The sequence below is a fragment of the Chenopodium album genome, chromosome 25 (genome assembly GCF_948465745.1).
Source record: "Chenopodium album chromosome 25, dcCheAlbu1.1, whole genome shotgun sequence".
Classification (NCBI taxonomy): Eukaryota; Viridiplantae; Streptophyta; class Magnoliopsida; order Caryophyllales; family Amaranthaceae; genus Chenopodium; species Chenopodium album.
Window position 1 is genome coordinate 11,436,431 of NC_137858.1, and position 26,657 is coordinate 11,463,087.

Below are 26,657 nucleotides of genomic sequence, written 5' to 3' on the forward strand. Positions count from 1 at the left end.
GTTTGTTTCTGATACTTCTCCAAGCAATACATCACAGTTGATTCCTTTTTCGGTTTAAATCATTTTAAAAGTTTTAACTATATCTTTCAGAAAATTATAATTCAGATTCATTAAGAAATGCAAAAGTTTCTCTCAGTTGCACGCATTATATGTTCACCCTCATGAAAGCAGAAATTATTAAATGCATCAAAATCATAAAGTCAAACAGCAAGAAGAGATTTGTGGATATTACATGATTGCAAACTAATGCAGAAAAAAGGCATGCAACTGAAGGCCTGAAGCAAAGTATACAAGCAGATATATATCAGCTCATTCAGCAGCAACAATACTTCTAATATAGAGCTATAGATTATAGACTTATAGTACGGCATCCCTTCGGTTTTCTCCTTAGCTTTTCTCACAAAGATCTTCATCGTCGTAGGGAAACATACTCATCAATTGGTGTAACAGTTCTTATATACTACCAACTTTTGTATTTAACCATCTAGAAGTTAAATTTTTACTGTTTGATAAATTGTACTTTGTATATTACAGGATTCTTCATCTTGCTATGTTTATATCAATTAATAAGGCCTTCAAATTACTGCAAAATCAGGGAGCAATATTGTTCAGCCTATACAGAATCCTAGTTTTACCTCTGCTTTCTGGTATTCCACTGCCAAAGCATAGGTCAGACTGCCAGACACACTACTGATCTAAGGACCCTACTAACTTGCATCATTCAAAGATCCCCTCAACTTTTGAATATCTCATCAAAAAAGTTTTGGACCTCCACTAAACATTTGGTTGCGCTTTCAATCACCTCACAGAGCAGTAGCAATCGGTACAAAAACTGACTCGTAAAGGATAAAATTAGTAATATCCATCTCATTGTCCAGTGTCCACAGGCCACGGTAGGGCTAAAGCCTCCAAATTGAATGCACTACTAGAAGGTTGAATAAGTGTTTGTAAGACCATCTAGAGCACTGGCCTTCACCCTGCTCCTGCTCATGATAGATTCACTTGTACGATAGATTCTATTTCAAAGCTGCAAGGTTAGCCACCCTTTACTGAAGAAAAAAGGAAATGTCCTTATTACTCTGGTTAACTACCTCCTGACTCTGTTCCAATAAGATTTCTACTCCCACTCTCTTCTATTTCTGCTCTTCTCATAAAAAGCACAATATATCTTAGAGGAGCGATAGATTGATCTAGCTTTTAATGTCAAGTATAACCAAAGTCATTTTAATTACCCCCACAACATGTAGGCACACACTCACACAGCCATCCCCTTTTTACTCGCTACGTTAAGCAAGTCTATCATACCTTCTTCCCATTTCAATATAACTAGGCTTCATGTAACTTATACAAAGTACAGTATAAAATTTTGTCAACTTTTAGCAGTTTTAACACGATATCTAACAAATAGATTTTCATTTCAAAATTATTATCCATATTATAACTCATTTACAACTTTTTGATACATGCTATTCTTTTTAAAATCACTAAATTTTTATTACATTAATCAAATGAGGGCAGTACTACACAGAATAATGCAGTTCAACATGACAAAAGAAGCAGGAAGCCTCAGTTGGGAGAAAACAAAGTGCTAGTTAAGCAAGTGAGGCAAGATGCATGTTGCAGTAGTTTGATTACTGAACCACAACCTAGTGGTATGTTCTAGATCCAATCAAATTATGTTTTGGGTTTATTTTAATAATTAATGATTTGATTCCAGGTTAATTCTTAGGGAGTACACCCATTCAATTAGATTGGAACTGCATTGTCAGACAACCAATTCTAAAACAAATAAGATTCAAGTAGAGGCTAAATTATTATAAGAAAACAAAATGCGTCATATAATGACGGTGTTAATCAGCTTCAACATACCTCTTGATGAGAAAAAAATTTCGAGTTCGAAGTTTTAATGGTTTATCCTCTTCTGAGATCTGGGAAATTCCTGTGTTTTTACAACTGAAGCAAATTGCACATAACAGAAGAAATATCTCTATTATGCTAGAGAAAAATAAGTGAATTTGTTATTATATATGTACGGACTGAAACAGTATACAGTGTGACTTCAAAAAAATTTGTGTAGAAAAAAAATGACGTGGCAACCGGTAACTTTACGTTGGAAGCCAAAGTAGGAAATAAATGGTATTGTTAAACCCTATAATTATGATATTTGCAGACTATAATTACCAAAAAGTATGTACAACAATTTACATGAACCTGTCAAGTCACCACAAAACCATGGAGCCTGCTTCAAAGGGCTTTCTGATCAAGCCTCTCATTCCAGTTTAGGCAACGAATTAAACTGTGGAACCAATCGCCGGTCTGATCTGCTTTGTTAACTGTCGGGATTGGATGCTGGCTCATCGATATCCGCACCGAGTCTCCTCGAGAGAGTTGTTGCCTTCTTTTGCCATCAAAGGATACCCATGCATTGCTTCTTGCATCGTCAGGAACCTGATTTTCAATTCACCAGTGATTAAATTCCAGAATGAATACTACCCCAAAGAAAAAACTAAAAAAAATAAATAAATAATTAAGTACACTGCATCAATCTAATATTAAAACTTTTCCAGTGTAACTTTATAAATCAATTGTAGATGTTATCTAGAACTGCTGCATCACAAGACCAAACAAATCTAACATGTCCAACAGGACATTGGATTGTTCTCAAATTTGATAACCCAATCCCAAGGTATAAAATCATGGATATGATAGTGGTAACACTGTAACAGGTTGCACTGTCACAGGGTTTAGCATCATTACAATTTTTTTATTATAGTTGCAGTATAACTTATAACATATAGTTAGGACTAAGAAGTACCTATTTGGTAAATCAATCAATCAAAGCCTATACTTTTTTTTTTAGATGGTGAATGTATACTTAATGTTTACTAATTATATAAGTAATTAGTAGAATGCTTTAGGCCAATTTGACAAAAGAATGATGCAATGAGATGGACATGACTTTTCCCAGCATTACATATCAAGGTTCAGCGGAACCACCGGAACAGCAACTTCAATACATGTTACAAAATGACCAAGTGTTAACTCAATGACCCAATTTTGAACCAAACCAAAATAAACTAATACTGATTGCTTTTTTCAATACAACAATTTTTCAATAGACTTGAGACTCTCCCAGCTTGAATTAAACTGAAATGAATCTTCATCCAAACATGACCTGAACTGAATTGACCCACTCCAAACGACCCATTTGCCCCCTCTACATTATCTCTTAATTCTATATATTCCTATGCAACTGAACAAATATGGGAAAAAGGTTGATTGTAATGCTAAAAGCAGATCAATTACTCATCTTCTATATTCTTCACTGAATTGGAGCTAGAGATTTCATAATAGCACAGAGATATATGCATTAGTAAACTTTGAACTTCACCCGTTTGAGAGCTGACTAGCATGCAAATGTAGATGGAGCAAGTGCAGTGGGCTAGACCATGACAAGGGCACCATGCAGCAAGGCCACAGGAATTGACAATCAGTGAATTTTAGAGTGTAGAGGAGAGTAATTTAACAAATACTATCTCTGTTATTTTATTGATATATACCCTCTCTCCATATTGATGAATATTTGATGTACCCATTTCTACTTTGTTCTATTTTTGGCAAAAACATTTTATCAATATTACACCCTAACACACAATGTCTACCCCTTATCACTTACTCTTTCTTACTTTATCCACCCTTGTGTTTTACATTTATTTGATCCCGGCATGCCTTATAGATTGAATGGCAAATTCTATCGAACGGCAATAAGACCTGCTTTTTTATATGGTACAAAATGTTAGACTATAAAGCATTGCCACGTGCATAAGATGAATGTGACAGAGGTGCGTATGTTGCAATGGATGTGTGACCATACGAGAAAGGATCGGTTGAGGAATGAGATGATTAGAAAGGAAGTAAGGGTTACATAGATTTGAGTACAAGATGAGGGAGAGTCGGTTAGGGTTGTTTTGTCATATAAAAAGGAGACCAAGTCAGTCTCCGGCAGGGATGCTTGAACTGTTGCAAAATGTTGGGATCGCGAGAGGTAAGGAAAGACCTAAGAAAACTTGGAAGAGGGTGATAGAGAGTAATTTGAGTGCTTTTGGGAATGAGGATAATGGTGTTTGATAGGGTATTGTTGAGGCAGAAAAATCACGTCAATGTGTCATGATTATATATATAATTTGCTTATTATATCTTAGCATGTACTTTTATTATTTTACTTAATTCGTGTTTTATAAACTTTATTCATTTCCTTTGCTAAATTTTTCTCAAACAATATTTTTTACTCGCTTGTTTTTACCACTCCTTTAACGCTTTCATATATTTATTTTCATTATTCTTTTAAAACTCTCTCAAATTTTACTTGGATGCTCCTTTTTTCTCACTTTACACACCTCTTTTCAAAAAATTTCAACTGGTTATCTTGTTATATTCTTTTTTCTTTGTCTAATATTTTCTTATGACGATTCATGTTAGCTGACCCCAAATCACTTTGGGACTAGAATTTTGTTGTTGTTGTCATGTTAGCCAAACCCAAATCATAGTGGGACTAAGGCTTTGTTATTGTTGTTGTTGTTTTTGTTTTACACCAACCCATTTTTTAACAGCCTCTTTCTTGTTAAACCCACCTTTCATACACCCACTCACTTCTCTTATGAACAAGAGTCTATGGTAGTTGGGTAAATCCAAAGAAAATGGAGTAAATCATTCTGTTAAAAGGGTCCCATAATGTTTCATATTCTCGTAGCTTAGCCAACGTACTAAAGCCACAACTACCACAACTCCACAAGTATATTGTATGAAAGTATGTCTATATGTTATAATTAGTTTATAGTGTGGGTGGAAAATTGATGTCGAAACTTCAGGAAGCAACATAATCTATTATATAAATTTATGCAAAAAATATCTAACTTTACCTTCAATTCCAGTCGTGCAGAATCTGGGAGTATCACTGGCCTAAATGAAAGCGAGTGTGGACAGATAGGGGTAAACAGCATGCAGGGAACATTTGGATGAACCTGTATCAATAAATTACAAATAAATGTAAATCGTTATGACATACACATGCAAATTAGTTGTACAGTTTTGCTGCAAATAGAAGATTATATTGAGAAAGGAAAGCAAGAATAACAAAATGAACACTATCTAACAATACTATTCCTCATTACTACTATAATTTAGCTCTCAAGGAAAAATGTAGAACAGAATCAGAAGACGAGCCAAGACAACAAAAGGTGCAAGGTACCTCTAAACCCACCAGACAACTCCATCTGAGCTTCTCAATTTTTAGGGCAGATGAGCCTGGGAGGCTGTGATTTTGGTTGTTAGTTGGCTAGCAACCCACCCAGTTTTTTTTTTTTTTTTTTTTTTTTTTCGTAATATAGAGTATAAAGGAAAGAAGGGGTTAAACCTCTTAAAAGATGTCTAGCTGAAATAGAGAATTTCATAATTTGCTGAAATTCACAACAGCAAGAATTAAATGTTGCCTTAGGACAGCTTGATGGATGAGATAGATATATTGCAAGTTTGAAGAAAAAGATCAACATATATTGATAAATATACATATGACCTGTATGGTAGAAGGTAATAAATGGCGGAAATGGCAAAGAATTTATATGTAGTTTTGTAAGGAAGATTCCATTGTCATGTGCATGGTAATTTATTTTATGCTCATCCATCACATATATCTCCTTTCTTCATAGTTTATCATTAACATACCACTACCACTTATGAAGTGGCAGAGGGATAATGAATATGTATTTAGAAAAACACATGTTTGGAGATGGAGTTACCAGTGTTTGAAAAAGCGCGCGTAGGCGCTGAGACGCAAGGCGTTAGAGGTCATGCACATTTTATGGTCTAGGCGAGGCGACTTCGATGAGGCGCAGCTTAAGGCGCACAACGAATTTTTTTTATTGTTTATTATATGCGCCTCACTTCAATGAGACGCACTGAGGCACGCCTTAGCGCAAGGTACTCCGAAACGCCTTGAGCCTTTTTATACATAGGGAGTTACATTATCAAATTTTTGAACATTAGGATGTTTTTATAATAGACTAACTTAAGGGGGGTAACATGGGTATTTTAATAATATTAGTTTGCTAGGTTAATAGTCCCTTAGTATAAATAGAGAGGGAAGAGTAAGAACAAGGCAGACATGAATTGGGTTATTAGAAATAGAGTTGCAACCTCAAGTTGCTAATAGGAGAGTTATAAGCTAAACCTACTACCTTTGTAAGTTTTTAGCCATTATCTATCAAATTATCAAGCTTATCTCTTAATTAGTCTTTACATCAGCAAATACTAAGTCAGTCCATTACAGTTTTTTCTGCAGAACATCTACTTAAAACAGAGGGAGTAGCTCACAGCCATGTCTTAGATCAAGGGTCTAATGGAAATAGCTACTCTGTTACCATAAGGGTAACTATGAACATCCCCCCCACCCCCCCCCCCCCCCACCCACTAACACAAGAAACACACACTAGGTGGGGCCTCTGTATAAGCCTTGGCAAAAAGTCGATATTGCGTCGACATATATCATTGTAATGCTTTCATGAGTATCATCTATTTAGACATGAAAGATAATTCATAAAGCAGAATCCACAGATAGATGACAGTAGAATGGATTATAAAGTTGTTGAAACCAATTTCAGAAAAGTAAGCTCACCATGGAACCTCCTGCAGCTGTTGAATACGCTGTGCTTCCAGTAGGTGTTGCCACAATGATTCCATCACCTTGGACCTGCAGCACAATATATCAATTTTAAAAAAATTTGCAAGAAGAGTTAAAGGAGAAACACAATCTTTTTCCTTAATCATGTCAAAGACATGGAAAAAAAATGTTCATGGCATACAAGTTTAAGTTAAACTCACTGCAAGAACTTTCATTATTTTTCCTACAGGCAAGTATCCTAAACACTTGTTATGGATGATTGACATTTATCTAGGAGGAATTTTTAACAGAAAGAAATCACCCAAATGATGTTAGGTCATAATGAAGCTAGTAAACTTTGGAATTCCAAGCACTGTACCTTGGTTATAAGTCGGTCATGCTCATAACACTCAATTTTCGACAGGTAAGGATTTGAACCACGATCAACCACGACCTCATTTAACACATCAAAAATTTTACCAGGCATTGCCTTGCCATTCCGAAAAACCTCACACCGAAGTCGCATTCTCAGTGTTATATACACACCATCTGTAGTATTATTTCCATGAATAACTTGTCTAAGGTCTTGTTTATAGTCATCAAACTGCACAAATTACACTGAAGAAATTAGTTGATTACCAATAAGTTAAATGGAGACAAGCAACCATTTAATAAAGCACTTGGTCGGAACCGCACACTATGGGAGGTGAGAAAGCCAAGAGATCCAAGGTTAAATGACACCACTGGAGGCACGGCATCTCTAAATAAATTTGATGCATGAAGAATCACCCCATCTCCTCCGAGACATGCAACAAAATCAACCTTCTCATGAAGATCGCTGCAATAGAAGAACAAACTAGCTCAGAGAGCTTGCAACTAGAATTTTCCCACATGAACATAAGGACTCATCATGCAAATAAAATAAAAAAAATTCTACGTTGCTCGGATTTGGGTACTTGTGTCTAACAGGGGTGGGTGTCCAAGCGTTCTGACTTGATAACTATGAAAAAGACTCAAAATGAAGGGTTAAAGTGTTCGGAGAACTCCTAGCAGCATACTGTGTAAGATCAATACAATTTGGTACCAAAATATGTGGATTTTGTACAAAGTTTATTTGGTACCAAAATCACATATTTTGGTACCTGTGTAGGATTTGGTAAATACCTCACTGTGAGGCCTGTGACTTACTCTAAAGTGTCCTACCCTGCTAACCATGTCCGAGTCAAGACTCCGACATGAATACTTGAGGTAAATGAAGAGTTCGAGTGGACTTCGGAAAAATTATTACCTTGTATCTTGACCATAAAATGTTTGAACAAAACCAAATCCAGGTATTCTTGCAAATATGTCATGCACATCTGGCTCAACAAGAACATTCATTTTTTCTTGATAATACAAGAAATAAGCAACCTACACAGCCAGAAGAGAAAAGATTGCCCTGAGAGGTCGGCATGACATATAGTTGCTTACAGATCAAAACAAAACATGACACATTGTTTGTCATAATTCACTGCTGCATGTCTGTTACTAAACAATATATAGTAATGTGTCAATGAAAGAGAATAAAATGCATCTACCTTGAATATATTAACACACCAAAACCAATTACAAGCAAAATATTTGTGACAGGTAAGCAAGCAAACTCAGCGGGTGCATTTCTTGGCCTCTACAATTGAATATTACATGATATTTATCAAGTAAAAGGAGAATACATAGATGGATGGGTTTGGCTGCGGAACCTTATTAATGGGTGCAATTGTTTATCATTAAAGCTTAAATGACAGGTTTCATCATAAAGGAAATGCCAACATTGATGAACAAGCCCAGTATATCTAATGCAACTTTTGTAAACCTAACAATGGAACACTACTACAGCCAAATAAATCTTCGCCACAAATAATTTATGAAAACATTTTCCTTTTTCCACTATTACAATCCCTTCCCCCTGTTTTAAGCAGTTGTGAGAAGGTTGCACCAATAATGCAATGCACCATTGAATAAGTAGATTTATAACATATGTATGAACTATGATTCCTTCATTATCATGTAAATTTTTGGGTTAGCATTTGCATAAGAAACCATGTAAACAAAATTTATCCCACCTTCAGCAGAGTCTAAGAATGTTAAGATGTAGACAGCATTACCCCTGGCCAGTTGAGACTAGTAATGGCAGCTGTCTCAGGGAGGTGGGGGGGCAGAAAGATGGGGAGTAAAATGGGTGTCACAAAAATTGTTTGAACATGGAGAGGAAAAAGTAAAGAGAGAAATTTTTACATCTTTAGCCTCTTCCATAAGTTCTGGTCCAAGCTTCTTCAGTAATAAAACAGTCTTGGGTGTAGATTTCCACATAAGCATCTGCTGCTGTGTACTTGGGTGAGTAAATGCAAGTGATGATTCTGTCACCTTTTCTCTTGTACAAGAGAATCCATCAGTACGTACAAGGAACATTTCAGCTTTCTTTCTTGACTGTATCCTAACAACACCAGTTGCCGAAGCACACATGTTCTCGTCAACACCCTTTTCTCCTGGAACAACAGACGAATGACCATTATTCATCTGATCAGACTTGCTAGCATCAGATGTGTCCCTGGCCAAATTTTTATTTGTCACACTAGTTAGAACATCATTTCTTAAGACATGAGGCCTGTCTCCATTAACAATTGTGCCACTAGAGGCATCTCTGTAAGCTAGAGTCCTACCATTGCCAGTGGCTTTATTTAAGTCACGCAAAGAGGTTTCTGTGCTGCCAGTTGACCCATTTGAATTCTCAGGTTCTGTCAGCACCGACTCAGACTCCATTCTAACTTGCTCCATTTTCTCAATGCTACTAGTGTATGTATCTCTGGGAGAAGGAAGCAACACTGACCTCCTCTGTTGTGTTTTGACAAAGGTGGAAGGGGAGATCTTTCTGCTACCAAAAAATCTGGACATTTCTTTTCTAGACAAGACGTTGTTGGGAGGAAGCTGTGACTTGAATGGGTTAATATTTGCACCTGCACCAGACTCTAACATACTAGAATTTACTTCAGTCAATGACAAATCACCACTGTGAATGATGTGACCTCCCTTGGTTTGCTGAACATTTTTTCCAATAACTACAGAATCTTGACCATGCAACACCCCATTGAAGCCACTTGTATAGTCTGCATTATTTGGAAGCAGAGGAATTCCATCCTTCAGCTGTTTCTCCTTACTTACACTTGAAGGTGCATCAGTTGAAGACATTCCATCTCTTCCTTGCGCTAATGTTCCATCGACTGGAATGGGACTATTGGAAATGTGCTGTGACTCATAGCGAGCCACATATTGCCTCCATCTTGAAACCACAGCTGATGTTCTCCACACACCCTCTTTACTATGCAGATAGAGAGGTCTCCGGCTGGGATCAGATACCAAAGATGAAATTTTCTCAACCTGCTCCATTGAAGGTGATGTTCCAATCTCAACCGGCAACTTAATTAGTTCAATCTTCCCAGAGCCAATAGCCTCATCTATTGCAACTTGATAGAAATTGTCTTTCACAGTCTCAGCTCTAAGATCAACAATGGTCCGAAAACCTTTGTCTAATAACCACTGTAAACCTTCTTCAGTCACCTGACCACCTCTCCAGAAAGCCACATCAGAATCAGTAGGCGTTATGTCTTCTTTACTAGTGGAAATAGATACTGGAACCCAATTGGCAAACAACATATGACTGGGTGACTCTTCCCCACGTTGGAAACCCAAATCATAGCACACGTTTTTAAGGCGCTGGAGTTTCCTCCATACATCAAGGTTTTTATCATCTCCAGGTGTCAAATAATTCTCCAGAGCAACATGCAAGCTTTCACAACACCTCTTGATTTCACTCCTAAAAGTTGCAAGTGGCGGAAGTTTATCCTCCATAGTGTTTATTTCTTCAACTCGAAAGGATGTCATAAGTGATGACCTGCCAGAAAGAACATCTTGTCTTCCTTTATTTAAAAGAGATATCATCCATCCAAGAACCGTTACTATCTTATCTTCCAACACCTCTGAGGAGAAATCATACGACACTGTACAAACACCAGTGAGAGGGTCACATAACATGTTCATCAGAGTAGTATGTAGAACTTCTGCAGCCCTAAATATCCTGCAGTAAGCCTCCACCTCTGCAATATCTCCAGGAACAGGACCAATCCAACGCAGTTGATTAACATCATGAGGTTGATATGTCTGCCAAGCACAATAAAGCATCTTCTAAACTTTTTATAAAAAAAAATGATGGAAAAGAGCTTCAAACAAATTGTAACTTCAGCATCCAATATGACAAAATATTTCATATTGGTCCAGCTGAAAGAAGACCTAATACATTTAAAAGACATCACACAGAAATACATTTAAGATGATGTGGAACCCAAAAATGAACAGCTGTCTGCCTTCAGTTAGTCAATTTGATACCAAAATAAGAAATGAGAGTATGCTACTAAAACCAACCACAAACTCTTGTCAACAAGCATTAACTGTGAGAAAACAATAAATTTGGGAAAGCTTAGTTCAGCATCACAATATCTCTAGATTTTAAACAAATTCTACTATATTGAATAAAAATTGATGATTGTGAGAAAGCCCATGTCAGAAATCAATCTCATCATAGACTTATAAAACAAACATCGAATTACGAGGAAGACACAGGCAAGTCGAAATGATGCCAATTCGCAAAATCAATATTGCAGTATTGACCATAAATGATGGATCTTGGTGAGCAAGGAGACTAGAAGATTCACAGAAATTGAGCCTTGAGATACTGTTTCATTGCCATCAAATTTTCCAATAGAAACAGAAAATAAAAATGAATAAACAAATGACTAAAATTAAAAGAGTTCACCACAACTACAAGTAACCCAACATGCAAAGATTCAAGCATCCAACTCTTTGAGAAAATAACAGCAAAAAATTTGGAATGCCAACTAGCTCAGATCATATCCCATCTACATCACTGCCCTTCGTAACTCTCAATACCCCCATAAAAAAACAACAAAAGAAACCCTATTCATGGCAATTAATTATCAAATTCAGTGGCATCAACAAAAGAAAACAAACATCAAATTACTAGTACAATCAAAACCTGTGAATCCAAACCAAAATTGAGAGTAATAGGCCTTGGAAGCTCAGCAGAAACCACAAATTTGAGGCGATGAAGCTCCTTCCTCTGCAACACTAACCCATACGAACCAACAAACAGCTTCTGGGCATGCCTAAAATCGGAAAATTTGAAGTACCCATGAGGGCAAAATTGGAAAGAAGACGCAGTACTTGTTGCTGCTGGAGAGTGGTTCATTTCAAATTACCAGTGACCAAAGAAACCCCACAAAAAAAAGCATCAAAAAAATTTTGATTTTTTCTTAATTTTCAGATTCTTACAGCCTGATCATCAGCTCAAATAATCAGGGAAGAATCAAATTTTTGTGGGTATTTTGCAAATTTCAGAAATTCATATTTTGTGAAGCTGAAAATAGTGAAAAAACTGGTAAGATTGTGGTGGGAGTAAGAGGAGAGAGAAGGATAGTGTGGATGAAAATGGTGTGGGTAAGGTTTAGGACGAATTGGGTGTTGGAATTTTGAAAAGGGTGTCATTTTCAACCTCAAAATTATCATCTTATAATCAAAACAAATCAAGCTCAAGTATTCTTTTTTATCCAAATTCCAGATTTTTCTTGGGTGTGGATTTATCAGTGTATGTTTGGCACAGAGGTTGAAGGTGACAATGTGATTTGGCAGCATAGGAGTAAAGGAGGGTAGCCATAAGCTTGGTGAGTCCTACATTGATTGGGATTGTACCCAATTAAAATGGGTTTGGACTTTCGAACTACACCCTAATTTAAGAATTGTACTTTAAACTTGAGCTCGATACGATTCTTAAACTTGAAGGCTTGAAGCATTCCAAACACAAACGGTGAGCTGCAAAATGTACGTCTTATAGGGGTAAAAACGTCATTCACTCTATAAATATTAAGACGTATTATTGAGCTGTCAAATAATACCACAGAAGATTTAGTGATATTGTATAAAATACACTCTCAGTGGTATAAAAATACACTTTTAAAGGTACTCAGAATAATTCCAAATGTATTTTATATGCTTCAAATTATTGGTAGTAATTCTCGTGATTTTTTTTCTCTTTTTACACGTGAATGCAAATTTGACAAAAAGATGTGACACCCACACCACTTGTCTCTCTCTTCCTTATACATTAATTATATCTTAATTCGAAATACTTAGGCAGAGCTGTAATTTAAATCGGTTATGAAGGCTTGGTCATTGAATAAAATATTAGTGTCAACTTGCTTTAGATGCTCTCCTCATTTATTGTTGGTGATATGGTAACTGCATTAGTTATCTATATCGGATTTAAGAGCGATATTGTGTAGTGAGTTGGGTAAAGGTAGGAGAGTGAAAGTGTAAAACCAGAATTTGTGGTTAGTCGCAATTTGGTTATATCTAGGAAGCAACATTTCCTAGGAAACATTTCCTACGAAGTTTGTTAGCTACTGGATAATTATCAGAGGAGGCATGTGTACATGCATACATTGAACATCAAGCTTAACTTCAAAAGAACATGAAAACTAACTCCAAAGAATATATACTATAATGAACATAAAAGCTATAATTAAGATAATGTTATGTTCGTTAAAGTATGTTCATTGAAGTTAGTTTTCGGGCCTATTCACATTTATTCAACTGGGCTGAACTGAATTGAACAAAACTGATTGGAGCTGAACTGAACTGATTGGAGCTTAATTGAACTGAATTGAGCTTAAATGAACATTTTATGAGAGAAGGAAATTAGCAGTTGAACGGAACTGAACTGATTGGAGTTGAACTGAACTAAACTAATTGGAGCTGAGCTGAATTGAACTGAACTAAAATTAAGTACTTGAACAGGCCCTTCATGTTCTTTGAAATTAGACTTGATGTTCAAATACAAAATAAACACCATCAAAATTGGCAAATCATACTTTGTATTTTCTACATATAGATAAATTACCTTGTAAATAGGAGTCATCCTTGATATGTGTCCATCAAAATAATAAATAAATAATTGTAAATTTGTATAAACCAAATAGGAGTCACGGGTGTCATTTGTCCATCAAAATAAGTACTACTCCGTACTTTGCAATATGGAAAATCCAATTTTTAATATGCTTGGATGAACAATAAAATGTTTAAGATCAAGTCATAGCTAGGCATGAACAAGGCTAGCTTGTGCAGTTGTGCCTAGCTCTTAATAAAGTGATCAAATAATCATTCTTATGGTGGCTCAGATGAACTATTTTTTGTGTAATTTGCACAAAGATTACCAAGCAAACATAATATTTAAAGGAAACGAAGGTTCAGGAACAAAACGCCACACAAAGCTCATGCAATCGTCTGGCACAACTCCAAAATGCAACTTCCTTCATACAGCAAAAAGGCTACACATTACACTAATTTACAGTTATTATATGTACAAACACCCCTAGCCACAGCATATACAGAATCCCATGTACAAATAAGCAATACAGCAAAGATTGGAATTTCCGTGCAACAAGCAAATGCATTTCAGAAACCGAATCACAATGCATATTTATAGCAGCCTGTATCAGTAATTACCATTCACTAATATGTGAATCAGCAGCTTTTGATTCCAGCTTCCAAGAATGGAAGTCATATCTGGGAGAAACAAAATGATTTCCAGCTGCTGTTATCTGCTGCACTTATCTGTAACTCATCAGACCCTTGAAAAGGCTTAACCAACTGTCAAAAATGATGAGCACTGGACACAAATGCTCCATTCCGGTGTAATGATTTTATCAAGTCAGAGTGTCCGACAATCTGATTTTCAATTCTGCAGAGGGGAAACCTATTTAAGTTCCCCCCAGCAAGGCCATGATTTCAGTGACATCTTAAGCATTCCATACCGGAACATAGCCCTGCTCCATTCCTTCTCATTGAGTCAGTAGAGAAATTCAAGTCATGCTACTACTTATGGTTCTAGCTTTGTCCAACAACAATTGTCTGCCACTTAGATCTTCTTCATAACCAACCAACTGCAATTGTGACCTTAAGTTAGCAACATCTCAGATAATTAAAAAGGATTTCTATTGATCCTCTACAAGAAGTCATAGAATGTAAATCTTCCCATGGATTGGATTGTTGAAGAAATAAAGAACAGTGAAAAAGGAGTTTTTATCAGAACAAAGACCTGAGAATCTTGTGGTTCAGTAAATCCATCATTATTGTCTGTGTTAAGATCTCGAGAAGCATCATGAAGGTCCTTCCCTAGACTAAAAGATTACAACCAATATAAATCAGGTAAGCCAAAACATGATGCAGGATGTGAATCACAAACTAAAACAAAACAAATTATGGAATAATTTCAATCAAATCACATCCCAACCCAATGACCCATATGCACAGTTGGGTAGAGAAGGTTACCCATCACATCTACCCATAGAAACAAAGATACCCTTAACATCTACGAACTTTTTAGGTAGAGATATGGACAAAGGTAGAGAAGGCTACCTGCTTAACCAATGTCTTGAAGGCCCAAACGCAGAGTGAGAACCTGAATGATCTCTAACGAGAATTGAACAGTCAGAAGAATAAATCTATTTCATCATTCAGGAAGAACAAAAATGACACAGAGACTAGGTAAGAATAGAAAATGAAATAGCAAAAAACAAGGATACATTTGTTTCACACTCTCTACTAACTGGTGACTTTAGATCCTGAATCTGACATCCAAAAGAAAAGGTTTAGCCAGCAATTGATTACATAATAAAAATTAACAAAATGTAAATTAAATGGCCAGAAAAGAAGAATACAGTTCATCATTCATACACTAGGTGTAGAATAACCGATTTCAAAAACATGCATGCACTTGAACTGACTAATTAAGATTTCTCCACACCCACAACCATGATTCAACGAAACGCTATAGATGATCATAGCAACTTAACAGAGCAGATTGTACCTTGCTTGTTTGCTCCAATAAGTCCTCTATAGCAGCAGCAACATCAGGAACGCCTTGACCATTTTCTTTAGCATTGCTATGAATATCCACAGCTGCAGAATTTATATGCGTTTTATCATCCTGATCAGAAATGCGCTTTGATTCCGATAACCTTAGCCTTTTACTAGAATGTATGGTATTTATCTTTCTCAAATCCTGGGACTGACTTGAGAACTGTGACGAATTATCCATAGAGATAAAGGCAGCAGCTTGAGTAGGATACTGTGTCACAGTGCAAACCCCTGCCTCAGGATGTAGAGGAACTTCTTCTGGATGGAAATTATCTAGCGAAACAATGTCATTCTGCATAAATAGCATGGCCAAATTGTTTACAAGAAGGATACAGAAATAAGATGGATTATTAGCATAAAAAAATTTGGATGTACCTGGAAGTCTTACCTTCCTGACACACTCATAAAGCCACTCGCATCTAACTGGACGTACTCCCCATTTGCCGGCAGCTTCATATTTGGGGCCATTGGCAAATTTACATAACAGATGAGTTACCTTCCTTGTAAGCTTTTCCGCGAACTTAGCACCAAGGACAAAACACAAATTGCGCAAAAGCATTCGCTCTTTCTCCGGATATTGCGATACACAGAAGCGTAAGCCCTCAAAACCAGGCAAAGGAACCCGACAGGGAAGTGGAGAAAAAAGTATGTGACTATCAGCATCTAGCAAACGTCCATCCTATTACGAAAAATTACTCGCTTTGTTAATTCTTTCAATAGGGTGACATACTGACTGAGAGAAAAGGTCATTAAATTCTTCAGTATTCTCTAATCAATAATGACGGAAGTCTAATGAACATGGTGTCTACCCATGTTCAAGCTAGCTAGAGCAAAATAGAAGTCGAAAGCAGCAAAGTGTCTTCCAGATAAAGCAGCAAAATGCAGTCACAAAAAGCACAGCAAGTGCTGTGGTTTCTTCTTGTAATGACAACTTCATAACCTATAATACATATAAACAACTGTGCTATTACCACTACCCCCTCCTCTTTTTTAAGAAGGGACATACAAAAACAATATTTTCTTTTGAGAAGAGAATCAATTGGAAAATATTGTAAAACACTTGGAGTAACAAGTAAGATACCAAGTGCAGCTAAGTGTGGGACATCGGTTTAGTCCATTATAATTCACACCTGAAAAGATTGTCACCTTTGGGCCAGAATGAATCTTTCAAGACGTGACAAAACAGTTTTGGGTACATTGAAATAGAAGCAAAAAGATGCTGGGCCAACTGTTTGTACAAGTAAAGCATCATTCCCTCCAGAACAAAGTCAAATTTAATTACAGTTCAATAGTATTTTCAGCAGCATTGATGAGAATCAGGAAATGACCAGATCATGAAGAAATCATTCACATCAAAAGCTTCATTTCATAATTTCATGCATCAACATAAAAATTACTAGAAGCAACCCAATGGAGTAGTATTCAATATGACCAGTTGAATAAACTTCAAAAGGATACATACCTTTAGGCAAGACCGAATCCAGTGACTTGACACATAAGTAGTTTGCAAAGTGTTGGTTGGTCTGTCAAGCGCACCATGGCATTCAATGGTGAAGTCCACATCAATTATGGTCTGATCATCTACTACCTCACCTCCACCTTCATTTATCCATTGAACAACTTCACCTCTCTAAACCATTCCCCATATATAAGCACCCACAAAACAAATTCAAGTAAATACTCAACAAAATTTGAAGAACAGAGCTATTTGAAAAGGTAGATACTAAGAAAATGTACAAATAAAGTACATAAAGCAACAACAAAACCAAGTGCATCGTCATGGAAAAAGCATCGCACGAGTTGCACCTGTATACATCATTGACCAAACTTTAAAAATCCTGGATCTCTATCAAACTTTAAGCCACTACTGTTACTGAAATATCATGTACTCATAATTATATCATTTTGGGAGATAGCTGACAGCTATTATACATGCATGGAGTTTAAAATCATAATCTAATTGCCAGTTTGCCACCACAGTGTCCATATGCACACATTCTAAGACACAAACATTCTCATATTCCTTGTCTTGAAAATTGTGCCCCCCCCCCCCAACTCTCCTTATACATGCCCAACTTGCATTCATGAAAAGAAAGGGAAAGGTGAGGGACATGACTAGGGACGGACAGACACTGGTGTTGTTTAAAAATTCAGCATTGGTTCATATTAAAAAAAAAAAAAAAGGATCCGGCTCAATTTGCTTGTTAGCAAATTGAATTCTAGCTCAAAATTAGAGTTTCAATATGTAACAAGCCAAACTCAAATTAGGTTGTATATGGTTCATAGTCTTGCGAGCGTGGCAAACATAATTATGTGATAAATAATTTTTAATAAATCCTCCATTTAAAGTAGGCACAACATAAACCCTTAGTTTTATTTCTCTTCTTTATCAAGTATCAACTACCTCTAATTAGCAGAATTTCATTTTATCAAATTATAATTGAAGATTGTGATTCCCCATTTTCAAAATCAGAAAACCAATCCTATGCAAGGGATCACCAAAAGCCTGGTATCCATTTCACTTAGGCAAGAAGGCCCAAGAATACTAACAATTGATGAGAGGGAAGTTGTTAAGAAATCAGTTTTGGGGAGAGGGTAAAGTAGTAATTCATGAATAAGTTAGTTATTGAGTTTGTTATTTTGATGCCCTTTGCTAGCAGCTTCTAGAGTTTGTTTGCTGGTTATTTTTGGGTATTATTAGGAGATGGGGGTCAGGGGGGGAAATGTATGCAGAAAATTGTTAAGGAAATTTGTTTTGGAGAGTACCTTCCTCTCGAAAGAAGGCCCTGTATTATTGAATACTCTGTTTGATAATACAATCTATCCCTTGGCTGCCATTTCTATCTCTTTCTAGCTGTAATCTTACTGTTTTCATATTAATCTCTAGCATCCTACAGACTATGCTCAAAGTTTCACCCTGGCTCAAATTGTTCTTAAGTCAAGCTTCAAACTCAAACCAGAATCTAAAATGTAGCAGTGAAGCCAAAATCAAACTGACTTTTGTAGATCAAGTTGAACTTGAACCCTAGCCTGGTTAAATAAGGTTGAATTGAGCCAAGCCTTATGGATGTTTGACTTGTCTCTATATACAGTTGAAAACACCAGTCAATATGAATCCCTTGATATACATAGGAAAAGTGTTAGCCTATTTAAAGGTTAGGTGACAGAAACTCTTCCCACTTAAGCTATTCCAGATATCTGACACAGCCTGCAATAGCTTTTTCAGAGAAACAAAAGCTAGCTTGCTAAAGGGTTAAATTGAAATTTTTTTTAAAAAATTAAAAAATAGAAAAAACATATGTTAGTACGCATAAATCAACGTATATACATAAATCACAAAGCCTGTGGCACAAGTACTATGGGAAAAAATTTATGGCATCAATTTTAGTACATTTGGCTAAATCACTGACAGTTTGACCACAAAATTTTGGAAGGTCAAGTGAGGCAAATGTGCTGACAAAGGGATAGCATTGTGGCAAAAGAACAATAGATGATCCATTACGTAAGTTACAACATGGATAAAAATATACTCAAATATTTAAAAATAAAATGAAATAAAATAAGAGAGAGAGAGAGAGAGAGAGGGGGGGGAAACTGCAAGAAAAGCTCCCTCACAATATTTTTAGACTCCTTAAAACCAAATTATCTACTATTTTATTCATTTATCCCATTAATAGACAAAATAGTGTCTTAATATTACTTACACATAGGGTTAATTATATCCAAATAAAAGCCAACTGAACATTTAGTGACAACTGACAAGAAATTGGACCTTTCATGTAACACATGAAATCATAATCTACTGCCCTATCCTAAACTGAAAACCTATCCACAATAGGTTGACATTGTTGTTTGTTATTAAGAAGCATGAAAAATTAGCTTAGTCATACAAGTATACAGCATGGATGCCAAAGATGACGGAAATGAGACATTAAAAAATTATGATGATATTTGGTCAGAGAAAAGAAAATGACGCATAAGACGCATGCACCAGAAAAGTAAGATGGGAAAATTCAGTTGTCGCAAACAGCATAACCATATGTGTCCTGCAGTTCATATTTTGCTAAAAGAACAAAAAGTCAAATGCTTCACAAACACCAAACTGATTGCCTAGCAGAAAAAAAGAATCAGAAAAAACTAACCTGATCATCAGGAAAAGAAAGTGAAAAACCAAACCGCTTCCCGATGAATACATGTATAGACTTTCCATTGTGAAATTTTTTTATTTGACTTGTGTCTTTGTCATTTGAAGCAGAAGCCTTTGCACTCTGTATAGAAGTCTTTGTTCTCTGACTTCTCTCAGTAGAGCGGCTATTGTTCAGGTTGATATCAAAGATGTCTTCTCCACTTTTCTCGAGTGAGATATCAGTAATTGAGCCTACAGCTCCCGAACTTGGAGCAGATGGTGAGCTAAAAAGCATGCTTAAGCTTTCCCCTTGTTTATCACTGCTCACAGCAGGAACTGGTGCTTTACTTGACAAGCTCATTGAATCTGCATAGCACAAGTGTGGAAGACAGAAAAAAGTTTAATACCATTCACCAAGTTATTCCCAACCATTTGGAAACAGAATACACAGAAGCAAAGCAAAGTCTAGCAACTAGAACAAATAGATAAAATTCAACAAACAAAAGAAGAGTCATTGATAGACAATGAAAGAGACCTTTGCAAAGAAGTAAATCATAAGCAATGTGCTTCTGAATTACAGGAACCTCTTTCTTTTCACGATCGCAATCTTCAAGCCAGTTCCGTTTAACAACACGTATAACACCATGAGCCGCCAAGCCTCTTAAATCCCGCTTTTCGCTGGTAAACAATGCAAGATGTAAAAGATAATATCCATCTTAGATTTTATAGAGATAAAACATGAGTGCAACATATCAAAAAAGAAGTTAATTTAGCAAATCATAAATAGAAGAGAAGCAAAAAGCATTAGATTAACCAGAAGCTGTTCTACTCTGGGGGTGAAACTTGAACCTTCAACTTGCTAGCAAGTATGGGACTCATGAAAGATGATATGACCAATTTTTACACTTGGAAAAGCAAAGGGACTATTTCCAGCATAACAAAAAAAATATTGGGAAACATAGCATTTTCTTCAGCACAAAAAGGAAGTGAAAGGGGACTTACGCATCTGATGGCTCTCCAACAACTATATGTGTCAATCTCTCACTGCATGACATGTATCGAGAGCCCCCACCTTTACGTACAATACTAACTAGTTTTCTCACATCAGAAGCACTAAAACCAACTAGACAAATTCTGCAATCCGATAGGTATAAGCCATCATCAGGTTCTGAATCATCAGCAATACAGCAATCCAGATCCTTGGCATCACCAGGAAGATCATGTCGTTCAGTTTCCTCATCCTTGGAAATGAAAGTGACATTCTGACAACCAGAAGAAAGATTTTGAGATTGAGCAACATCCAAATCAGAATCTGTGGTCCACACAGATGGAGCAGCTTGCAAAGATGAATCTGTGGCTGCTGATGACAAAATAGATTGTGACTTGGTTGTACACTTGTCCTGATAGGACTTAGATATTAGTTTTTTCCTCAAGGCAGAAGCTGAAGAGATGGAAGGACTCTGAACTGAATAAGCTTCCTCATCGAGACATACTGATACAACAAAGAATAGTGCCAAAGTAAGCATTCATAGTTGGGCATTACCTATGTCCTAGAATAAACAATACAAGTACATAATAAACCCAGAACAGTGAAGCATACTTCTTCTAGCAATCGACTGATCAAACCATTTTCGAACAACAATACAGACACTCCCCCACCTCTTTGCAACTTTGAATTTGTCACCTTCGGGAACTTGAGCATGGTTAAGGAAAATAAATAACAAAATCCGCAAAGTCTGTGGACAAAGGCTAGGCGCAATATTTCTAATTGACAAAATACACAAGTGAGATCTACAAGAAGCATCTTATGAGCAGAAGGTAAGCCAAGGAACAGAAGCATGAGAAATTCCCATACAAAGAACAAAAGGGGTTGATAGACATTTGCTTAACAACAAGTAACAAATTGTAGAAATTATAATTCAATATCTGTAACAGCAATATTGTGAAAGAGATAAGATAAAATAATAAATAGGAATACAAGCATACTTGTAACTACCACCAAAAAAAAAAAAAAAAAAAAACACACACCTAAAAGTGAAGAAAACTGTGTCAACTACTTTAATATGAAATTAAGCAGAAGAAACCATTTTCCAAGGAAAACAGTGTGAAACTAACATTGGTGGCGATGTGACAATATAAGTTTCACGTAACAGATTCACCAGTATACTTGCTAAAGAGAAGGATAAAGGAATTTTTCTAGCATAGTGAAAGACAATTTATACAAATATATGAAAATGATTTAGAATGAGCTGTCTAGTAAAATTAAGGATATTTCACAAATTAGATGTGTGCAGAGCTTGGTCAGTTCAGCAGAATACTTTCCCCCATTTTGTATGATAAGCTTCTCCATCTCCTTCCGCTCATCTGGAAAGATTGTTGATAAATTGCCAGCAAATTTAGTTAATAAAAATAGAGACAACAACAGCAAATTCATACAAAACTAACCTCCAGGAATTCTAGTGACACAGATGATCAATCCTGAAAAGGGTGGGACTCTGTATGGTTCTAGGGGAACGACACGGTGTTCAACCCAGCATTGGTTCAACCAATTAATAGTGACTATATTCTTCTCTTTACTCGCAGCCCACTGCCAAAACATGAAGTCATGCAAAATGAGTCATATAAAGAGAATTGAACAGCAATAATAAAGACAGAAAGCACATCTGAGGTCGCTGACAAAGACAAAACTACATCTGAGTTTTTCAAATAACAAGGTAGACAGTTCATATGAGAAGACAATTAGAATAATTAACAAATATGCATCTTGAAGAACCAAAACTTTCAAAAAAAAAAAAAAAAACGGGGGTGGGGGACTTGGGGGGTAAAATCATAAAAATAAATAAAAAATAAAAAATAAAACAAAAAATTTAAAAATAAACCTTGTACTTTCCAGCCATCACATTCTTCACGATAATAAAGTTAACATCCAAGGAAGTCTTAGTCGTAAAGCTCCCACTCATAGCAGTCACTAGCTTTCCTATTCTTTCCTGCAAAATGTTAACTAAATTGAGGAATCCTACCCAAAAGAACATATACACAGCCAAAGGCACATGAATAATTATTATCAAGATAAGCCAAAGCATCTCAGGAAGAGATCAAAATGTAAATTCCCAAGCAAAGTCAAAAATAATGAAGCCAGCTCCTTCAAATTAGTAGTCAACATAACAAAAAGTTAAAACTAACACAATTGCATAGCTGTTACTAAAAAAAAGGGTATAGAAATACATAAGACAAAATTCAATTCAAGAATAGAAGACAAACATCTAACAATATAAATATGGAATGTCACATATAGAGCAAATCATGATGCAAGCCAATATCCCTCCCCTGCCAATGCATGATAGTGAGACAATTGTTATGAATCCACTTATTCACTCGGTCCAACACTCAAGAAAAGCCCAAACACCTATTCGGGTCTACCAACGCAGGCCCAAGGGCAGCAACAATCTCAACAGTAAAGGAGGAGTGACTAAAGTCAACCAACAAGATCAGAAAGGGGAGGGACATGAGAAGCAGTAGCTTTTGGGTAGCAAGCCAAAAAGGGAAAGAAGACAAAGCTGTTGACTGATATACTTAGATGTCATAGCCATGTTATGCTTTTTGCTAGAAGACAACTTTAATTAATATTAGGGCATTGTAATTGCTTGAGAGTAGCTAGAGCATATAAGGCATTTTGTCAAGTAGTAGCAACCATCCAGAAATTGAGTGACTTGATGTGAGATTGGTAGCCTCAAGCTACCATGAGAGTTATAGCCTAAAACTTTAATTATCTTCCTAAAATTTGAAATTCAAACTCTAATTAATCAATACTCAAGCTTTTGCCTTAAATTCGTGTGATTGTGATTGTGGGAAATCTGGTCCATACCAACGAGCAACTGAATATAATATTAATGAGTAGACATGTTGATTATAGCTGAAAAGGACTACCTTAATCTTGAGGCTTTAAAGTTTCTTCATTAGCAAAAGAATGTTTCTTGAATAACCACTTAAAGGCATAGGATATTACCATTTTCAATTAATGAACAGTAAGAACTGTTTTAGCATCTGATGATGCAACATGTCATACAAGGCTAGTGAAGTATTAGTTACTCACTCTGTTTCTTTTTTATGTTCCTGGGCCTCCTGGCATCCTGCTTTGACAGTACTTGTTTGGCATTGCACATCTTTGACCAATAGTATCTCTAATTACATATTGGTAGAAATTATTAAATATTTGATGTATATACCGCACACATTGAGACGAATCAAACAAAACCTCACATGACTATGTTTTTTCTTATATATTGGGAATGATTTAGAAGATTCTCCAAATTGAATAGTTGCAAGATTACAAACAAGAACACAAAAAGGAAACATAAGGAGTATTAGGTTGTTTAAAAGCTTTAGAAAGCATTCCCAAAATTCAAAATTTCAACTGCACCCAAGATTCTTGGCCCCTAGCACTTCTTATAGTTAAAATTAAAGATCTTGATCAAATTTTGATAACCACACAAGACTTGCTTCAACAACCTTATTTATAGCTGTGAGATAAGCATGGTAGGCTAGTAGCCTTTGTCAAAAACTTACTGGCAAGGTATATGAACCTATACAGAATCATCTATATTTAATTCCCTTATCTAAGCTAATTTTCTAATTGAATCATAAATGAAGTTTTTCGCAAGAAAGTCGGTGTTGCAGGCACTGCAGACAAACTAAGGAAAAATCGCCAATCGTAAGGAATGGAGGAATATTTTTGTGCATGACTGTACGGAATAATTACTTTTGGTTCATTTAGCCAACCCCACTTATGAGATTAAGGCTTTGATGATTGATTGATAAGAAGCTAATTTTCTGAGTACAAAAAAAAATACTAAACAAAATCCCATATAACTACCTTTTCCTCTTGCCCAAAGCCGGATGCAAGGACTTTAACACCATCCATAGCAAGACAACAGCAATAACCTAGCCTAGGCAGCCCTCGCCTCTCTTTTGCACAGGAAAGAACACATTGTGGACCTGCCAATAAAATAGTAATCATTTTACAATCTATGATCTAGTATAAACTCTAATTTTATACACACTATTGTAAATATCAGTTGCAAGAATCCAATCAAAAAGTAAGTGTTGCACAAGTCATACAATCTTCAGCAATTTACCAATTGAAACAACAACATCAAAATCCAAACAAAAATACAAAAAAAATCCCAAAATAAAAGCACGCAAATTACCTAGTAAATTGCATCCCTTCGCCCTCAAATCCTCAAATTTTTCCTGCAAAAATTGAAAACCCCAGAAACAAAAATCAATTCAAAAAATTCAAAAAACAGCAATAAATCAAGCACAAATTAGAGAGAAAAGGAGTAATTCAAACATGGTGAGAAGAAGCGATGACATGAAAATCGTTGGGAGAATTGCGAGAAGGATCACAACAAAGGAAGACAGTAGCACCGTTGAGTTTTAGGGCATCGTGAAGAGAATCGAACACTTCAGGAGGTACTAAATTTCTGGACATGAACACATTTGAACCCTTAAATGGCTTCGAATCCATTGATTTCTGGGAAACCCAGAAAATTGGAAGAAGAAAAAGTGTGTTGAGTTTGAGTTGAGTAGCTGACAGGAAGAGAGAGAAAGTGAGTGTGGGAAGAAGATGACGGAATAAGGGCGAAATGGTAACGCGGGAAAATGGGAGAGATGAATTTCTAATCAAAGTAAGAGAAAATGAGAAATACGAGTACTTCATATGAAACACTAATTTAGCAATTTCCATGTGATCAAAGAAATCTTTTATCATCATAAGCCAAAAGTGAGTCTAATGGGGTTAGAGCTGGCAAACGGGTCGTTTGGGTCGGGTCGCTTTCGGGTCAGCAAATATTCAGGTCGGGTCACTTCGAGTTTCGTGTCAGCACTTTGGGTAAAGTACGGGTCTGGTTAGTCCGGGTCAGGTCAATTTTTAGGACCAATTTTCGAGTCAATTTCGGGTCAGGTTAGTTCGGGTCAGGTCAAGATTGCCAAAAAGGAAGGGTATATAGTGTCACGTAGGATAGCTTATGATGATCAAAATAACTTTAATCACCTTTAGATTTTTCATCTAATTACTTGTACAAACTTTTTCTTCATATGGATTGATATGAAAAAATTTCCCATTATACGCATACTGTTTATGTAGAATTGGTTAAGATTCAGTTTAACTCAATTGAATTATTTGAAGGAAAATTGAAAATAAATTAAATTATAAGCATTAATTTTTTTGTTTATAAGATAGAATTGGAAGAGATGGAGTGAATTCTAAGAGGCTAGCAAATTTTTTAAGGGGAATTTTCATCGTGTATACATAAGAGTATAACCCTACAAGATTGTCGTATACCTTTACTTCAACTTATTATAACCAAATCCAAATTTGTGCAATTGGCCGGACTCAATTATGTATGAAGAAAGAGAGAGCAAGAGGGGTGCAAGTGAAAAAATTTTGATAAACAATGTAATAATGTATGCAACAATCTTTTAGAGATAGAGAAAATATTGTGGACTACATAACATTAACTACTATTACTTTATGGTGAAATAAGTCACGTGGGTAATAATTCCTAATCACTACACCCCCCTTTAGCCATTATTACCTACTCCCCCCCCCCCAGAAATTACAATAAAACCCTTACCCACACTAACCACACCCCACTAACCACTTGCAGTTACCACCCACTAACCATGGTAAACCCCACCCGCATCGCACTAGTTAGAATTTGCAGTTTATTCTCCATTTCTCTTCAACACCATATTCTCTCTCTTCAAATACTCAAAATCGCTACAATTCAAGAAAAAAAATCTTCAAAATTACTGCAAATTGCATCAAAACATGTAAAAATGTCTAACATT

General features: G+C 36.1%; 2 protein-coding genes across 2 annotated transcripts; both read right to left on the reverse strand.

Moving 5' to 3' along the window:
• Nucleotides 1-1,996: 1,996 nt before the first annotated feature.
• LOC145613128 (NAD kinase 2, chloroplastic-like) lies at nucleotides 1,997-12,317 on the reverse strand. Its single transcript, XM_081668193.1, has 8 exons — nucleotides 11,742-12,317; nucleotides 8,930-10,849; nucleotides 7,944-8,065; nucleotides 7,352-7,493; nucleotides 7,035-7,259; nucleotides 6,671-6,745; nucleotides 4,920-5,021; nucleotides 1,997-2,448 (listed from the first exon to the last, which is right to left on the reverse strand). Exons 1-8 carry the CDS (start codon nucleotides 11,952-11,954, stop codon nucleotides 2,245-2,247), a joined length of 3,003 nt encoding a protein of 1,000 aa, XP_081524319.1. The 5' UTR covers nucleotides 11,955-12,317; the 3' UTR covers nucleotides 1,997-2,244.
• A 1,755-nt stretch (nucleotides 12,318-14,072) lies between these two features.
• On the reverse strand, nucleotides 14,073-25,469 carry LOC145613677 (uncharacterized). The gene is made up of 17 exons (XM_081668760.1): nucleotides 25,156-25,469; nucleotides 25,013-25,055; nucleotides 24,679-24,800; nucleotides 22,685-22,792; nucleotides 22,251-22,392; nucleotides 22,056-22,169; nucleotides 21,406-21,612; nucleotides 20,808-21,297; nucleotides 20,341-20,483; nucleotides 19,822-20,171; nucleotides 17,142-17,309; nucleotides 16,068-16,358; nucleotides 15,630-15,971; nucleotides 15,346-15,390; nucleotides 15,179-15,264; nucleotides 14,859-14,940; nucleotides 14,073-14,703 (listed from the first exon to the last, which is right to left on the reverse strand). The coding sequence occupies exons 1-17, from the start codon at nucleotides 25,330-25,332 to the stop codon at nucleotides 14,623-14,625; spliced, it is 2,991 nt and encodes a 996-aa protein (XP_081524886.1). The 5' UTR covers nucleotides 25,333-25,469; the 3' UTR covers nucleotides 14,073-14,622.
• Between the last annotated feature and the right edge of the window lie 1,188 nt (nucleotides 25,470-26,657).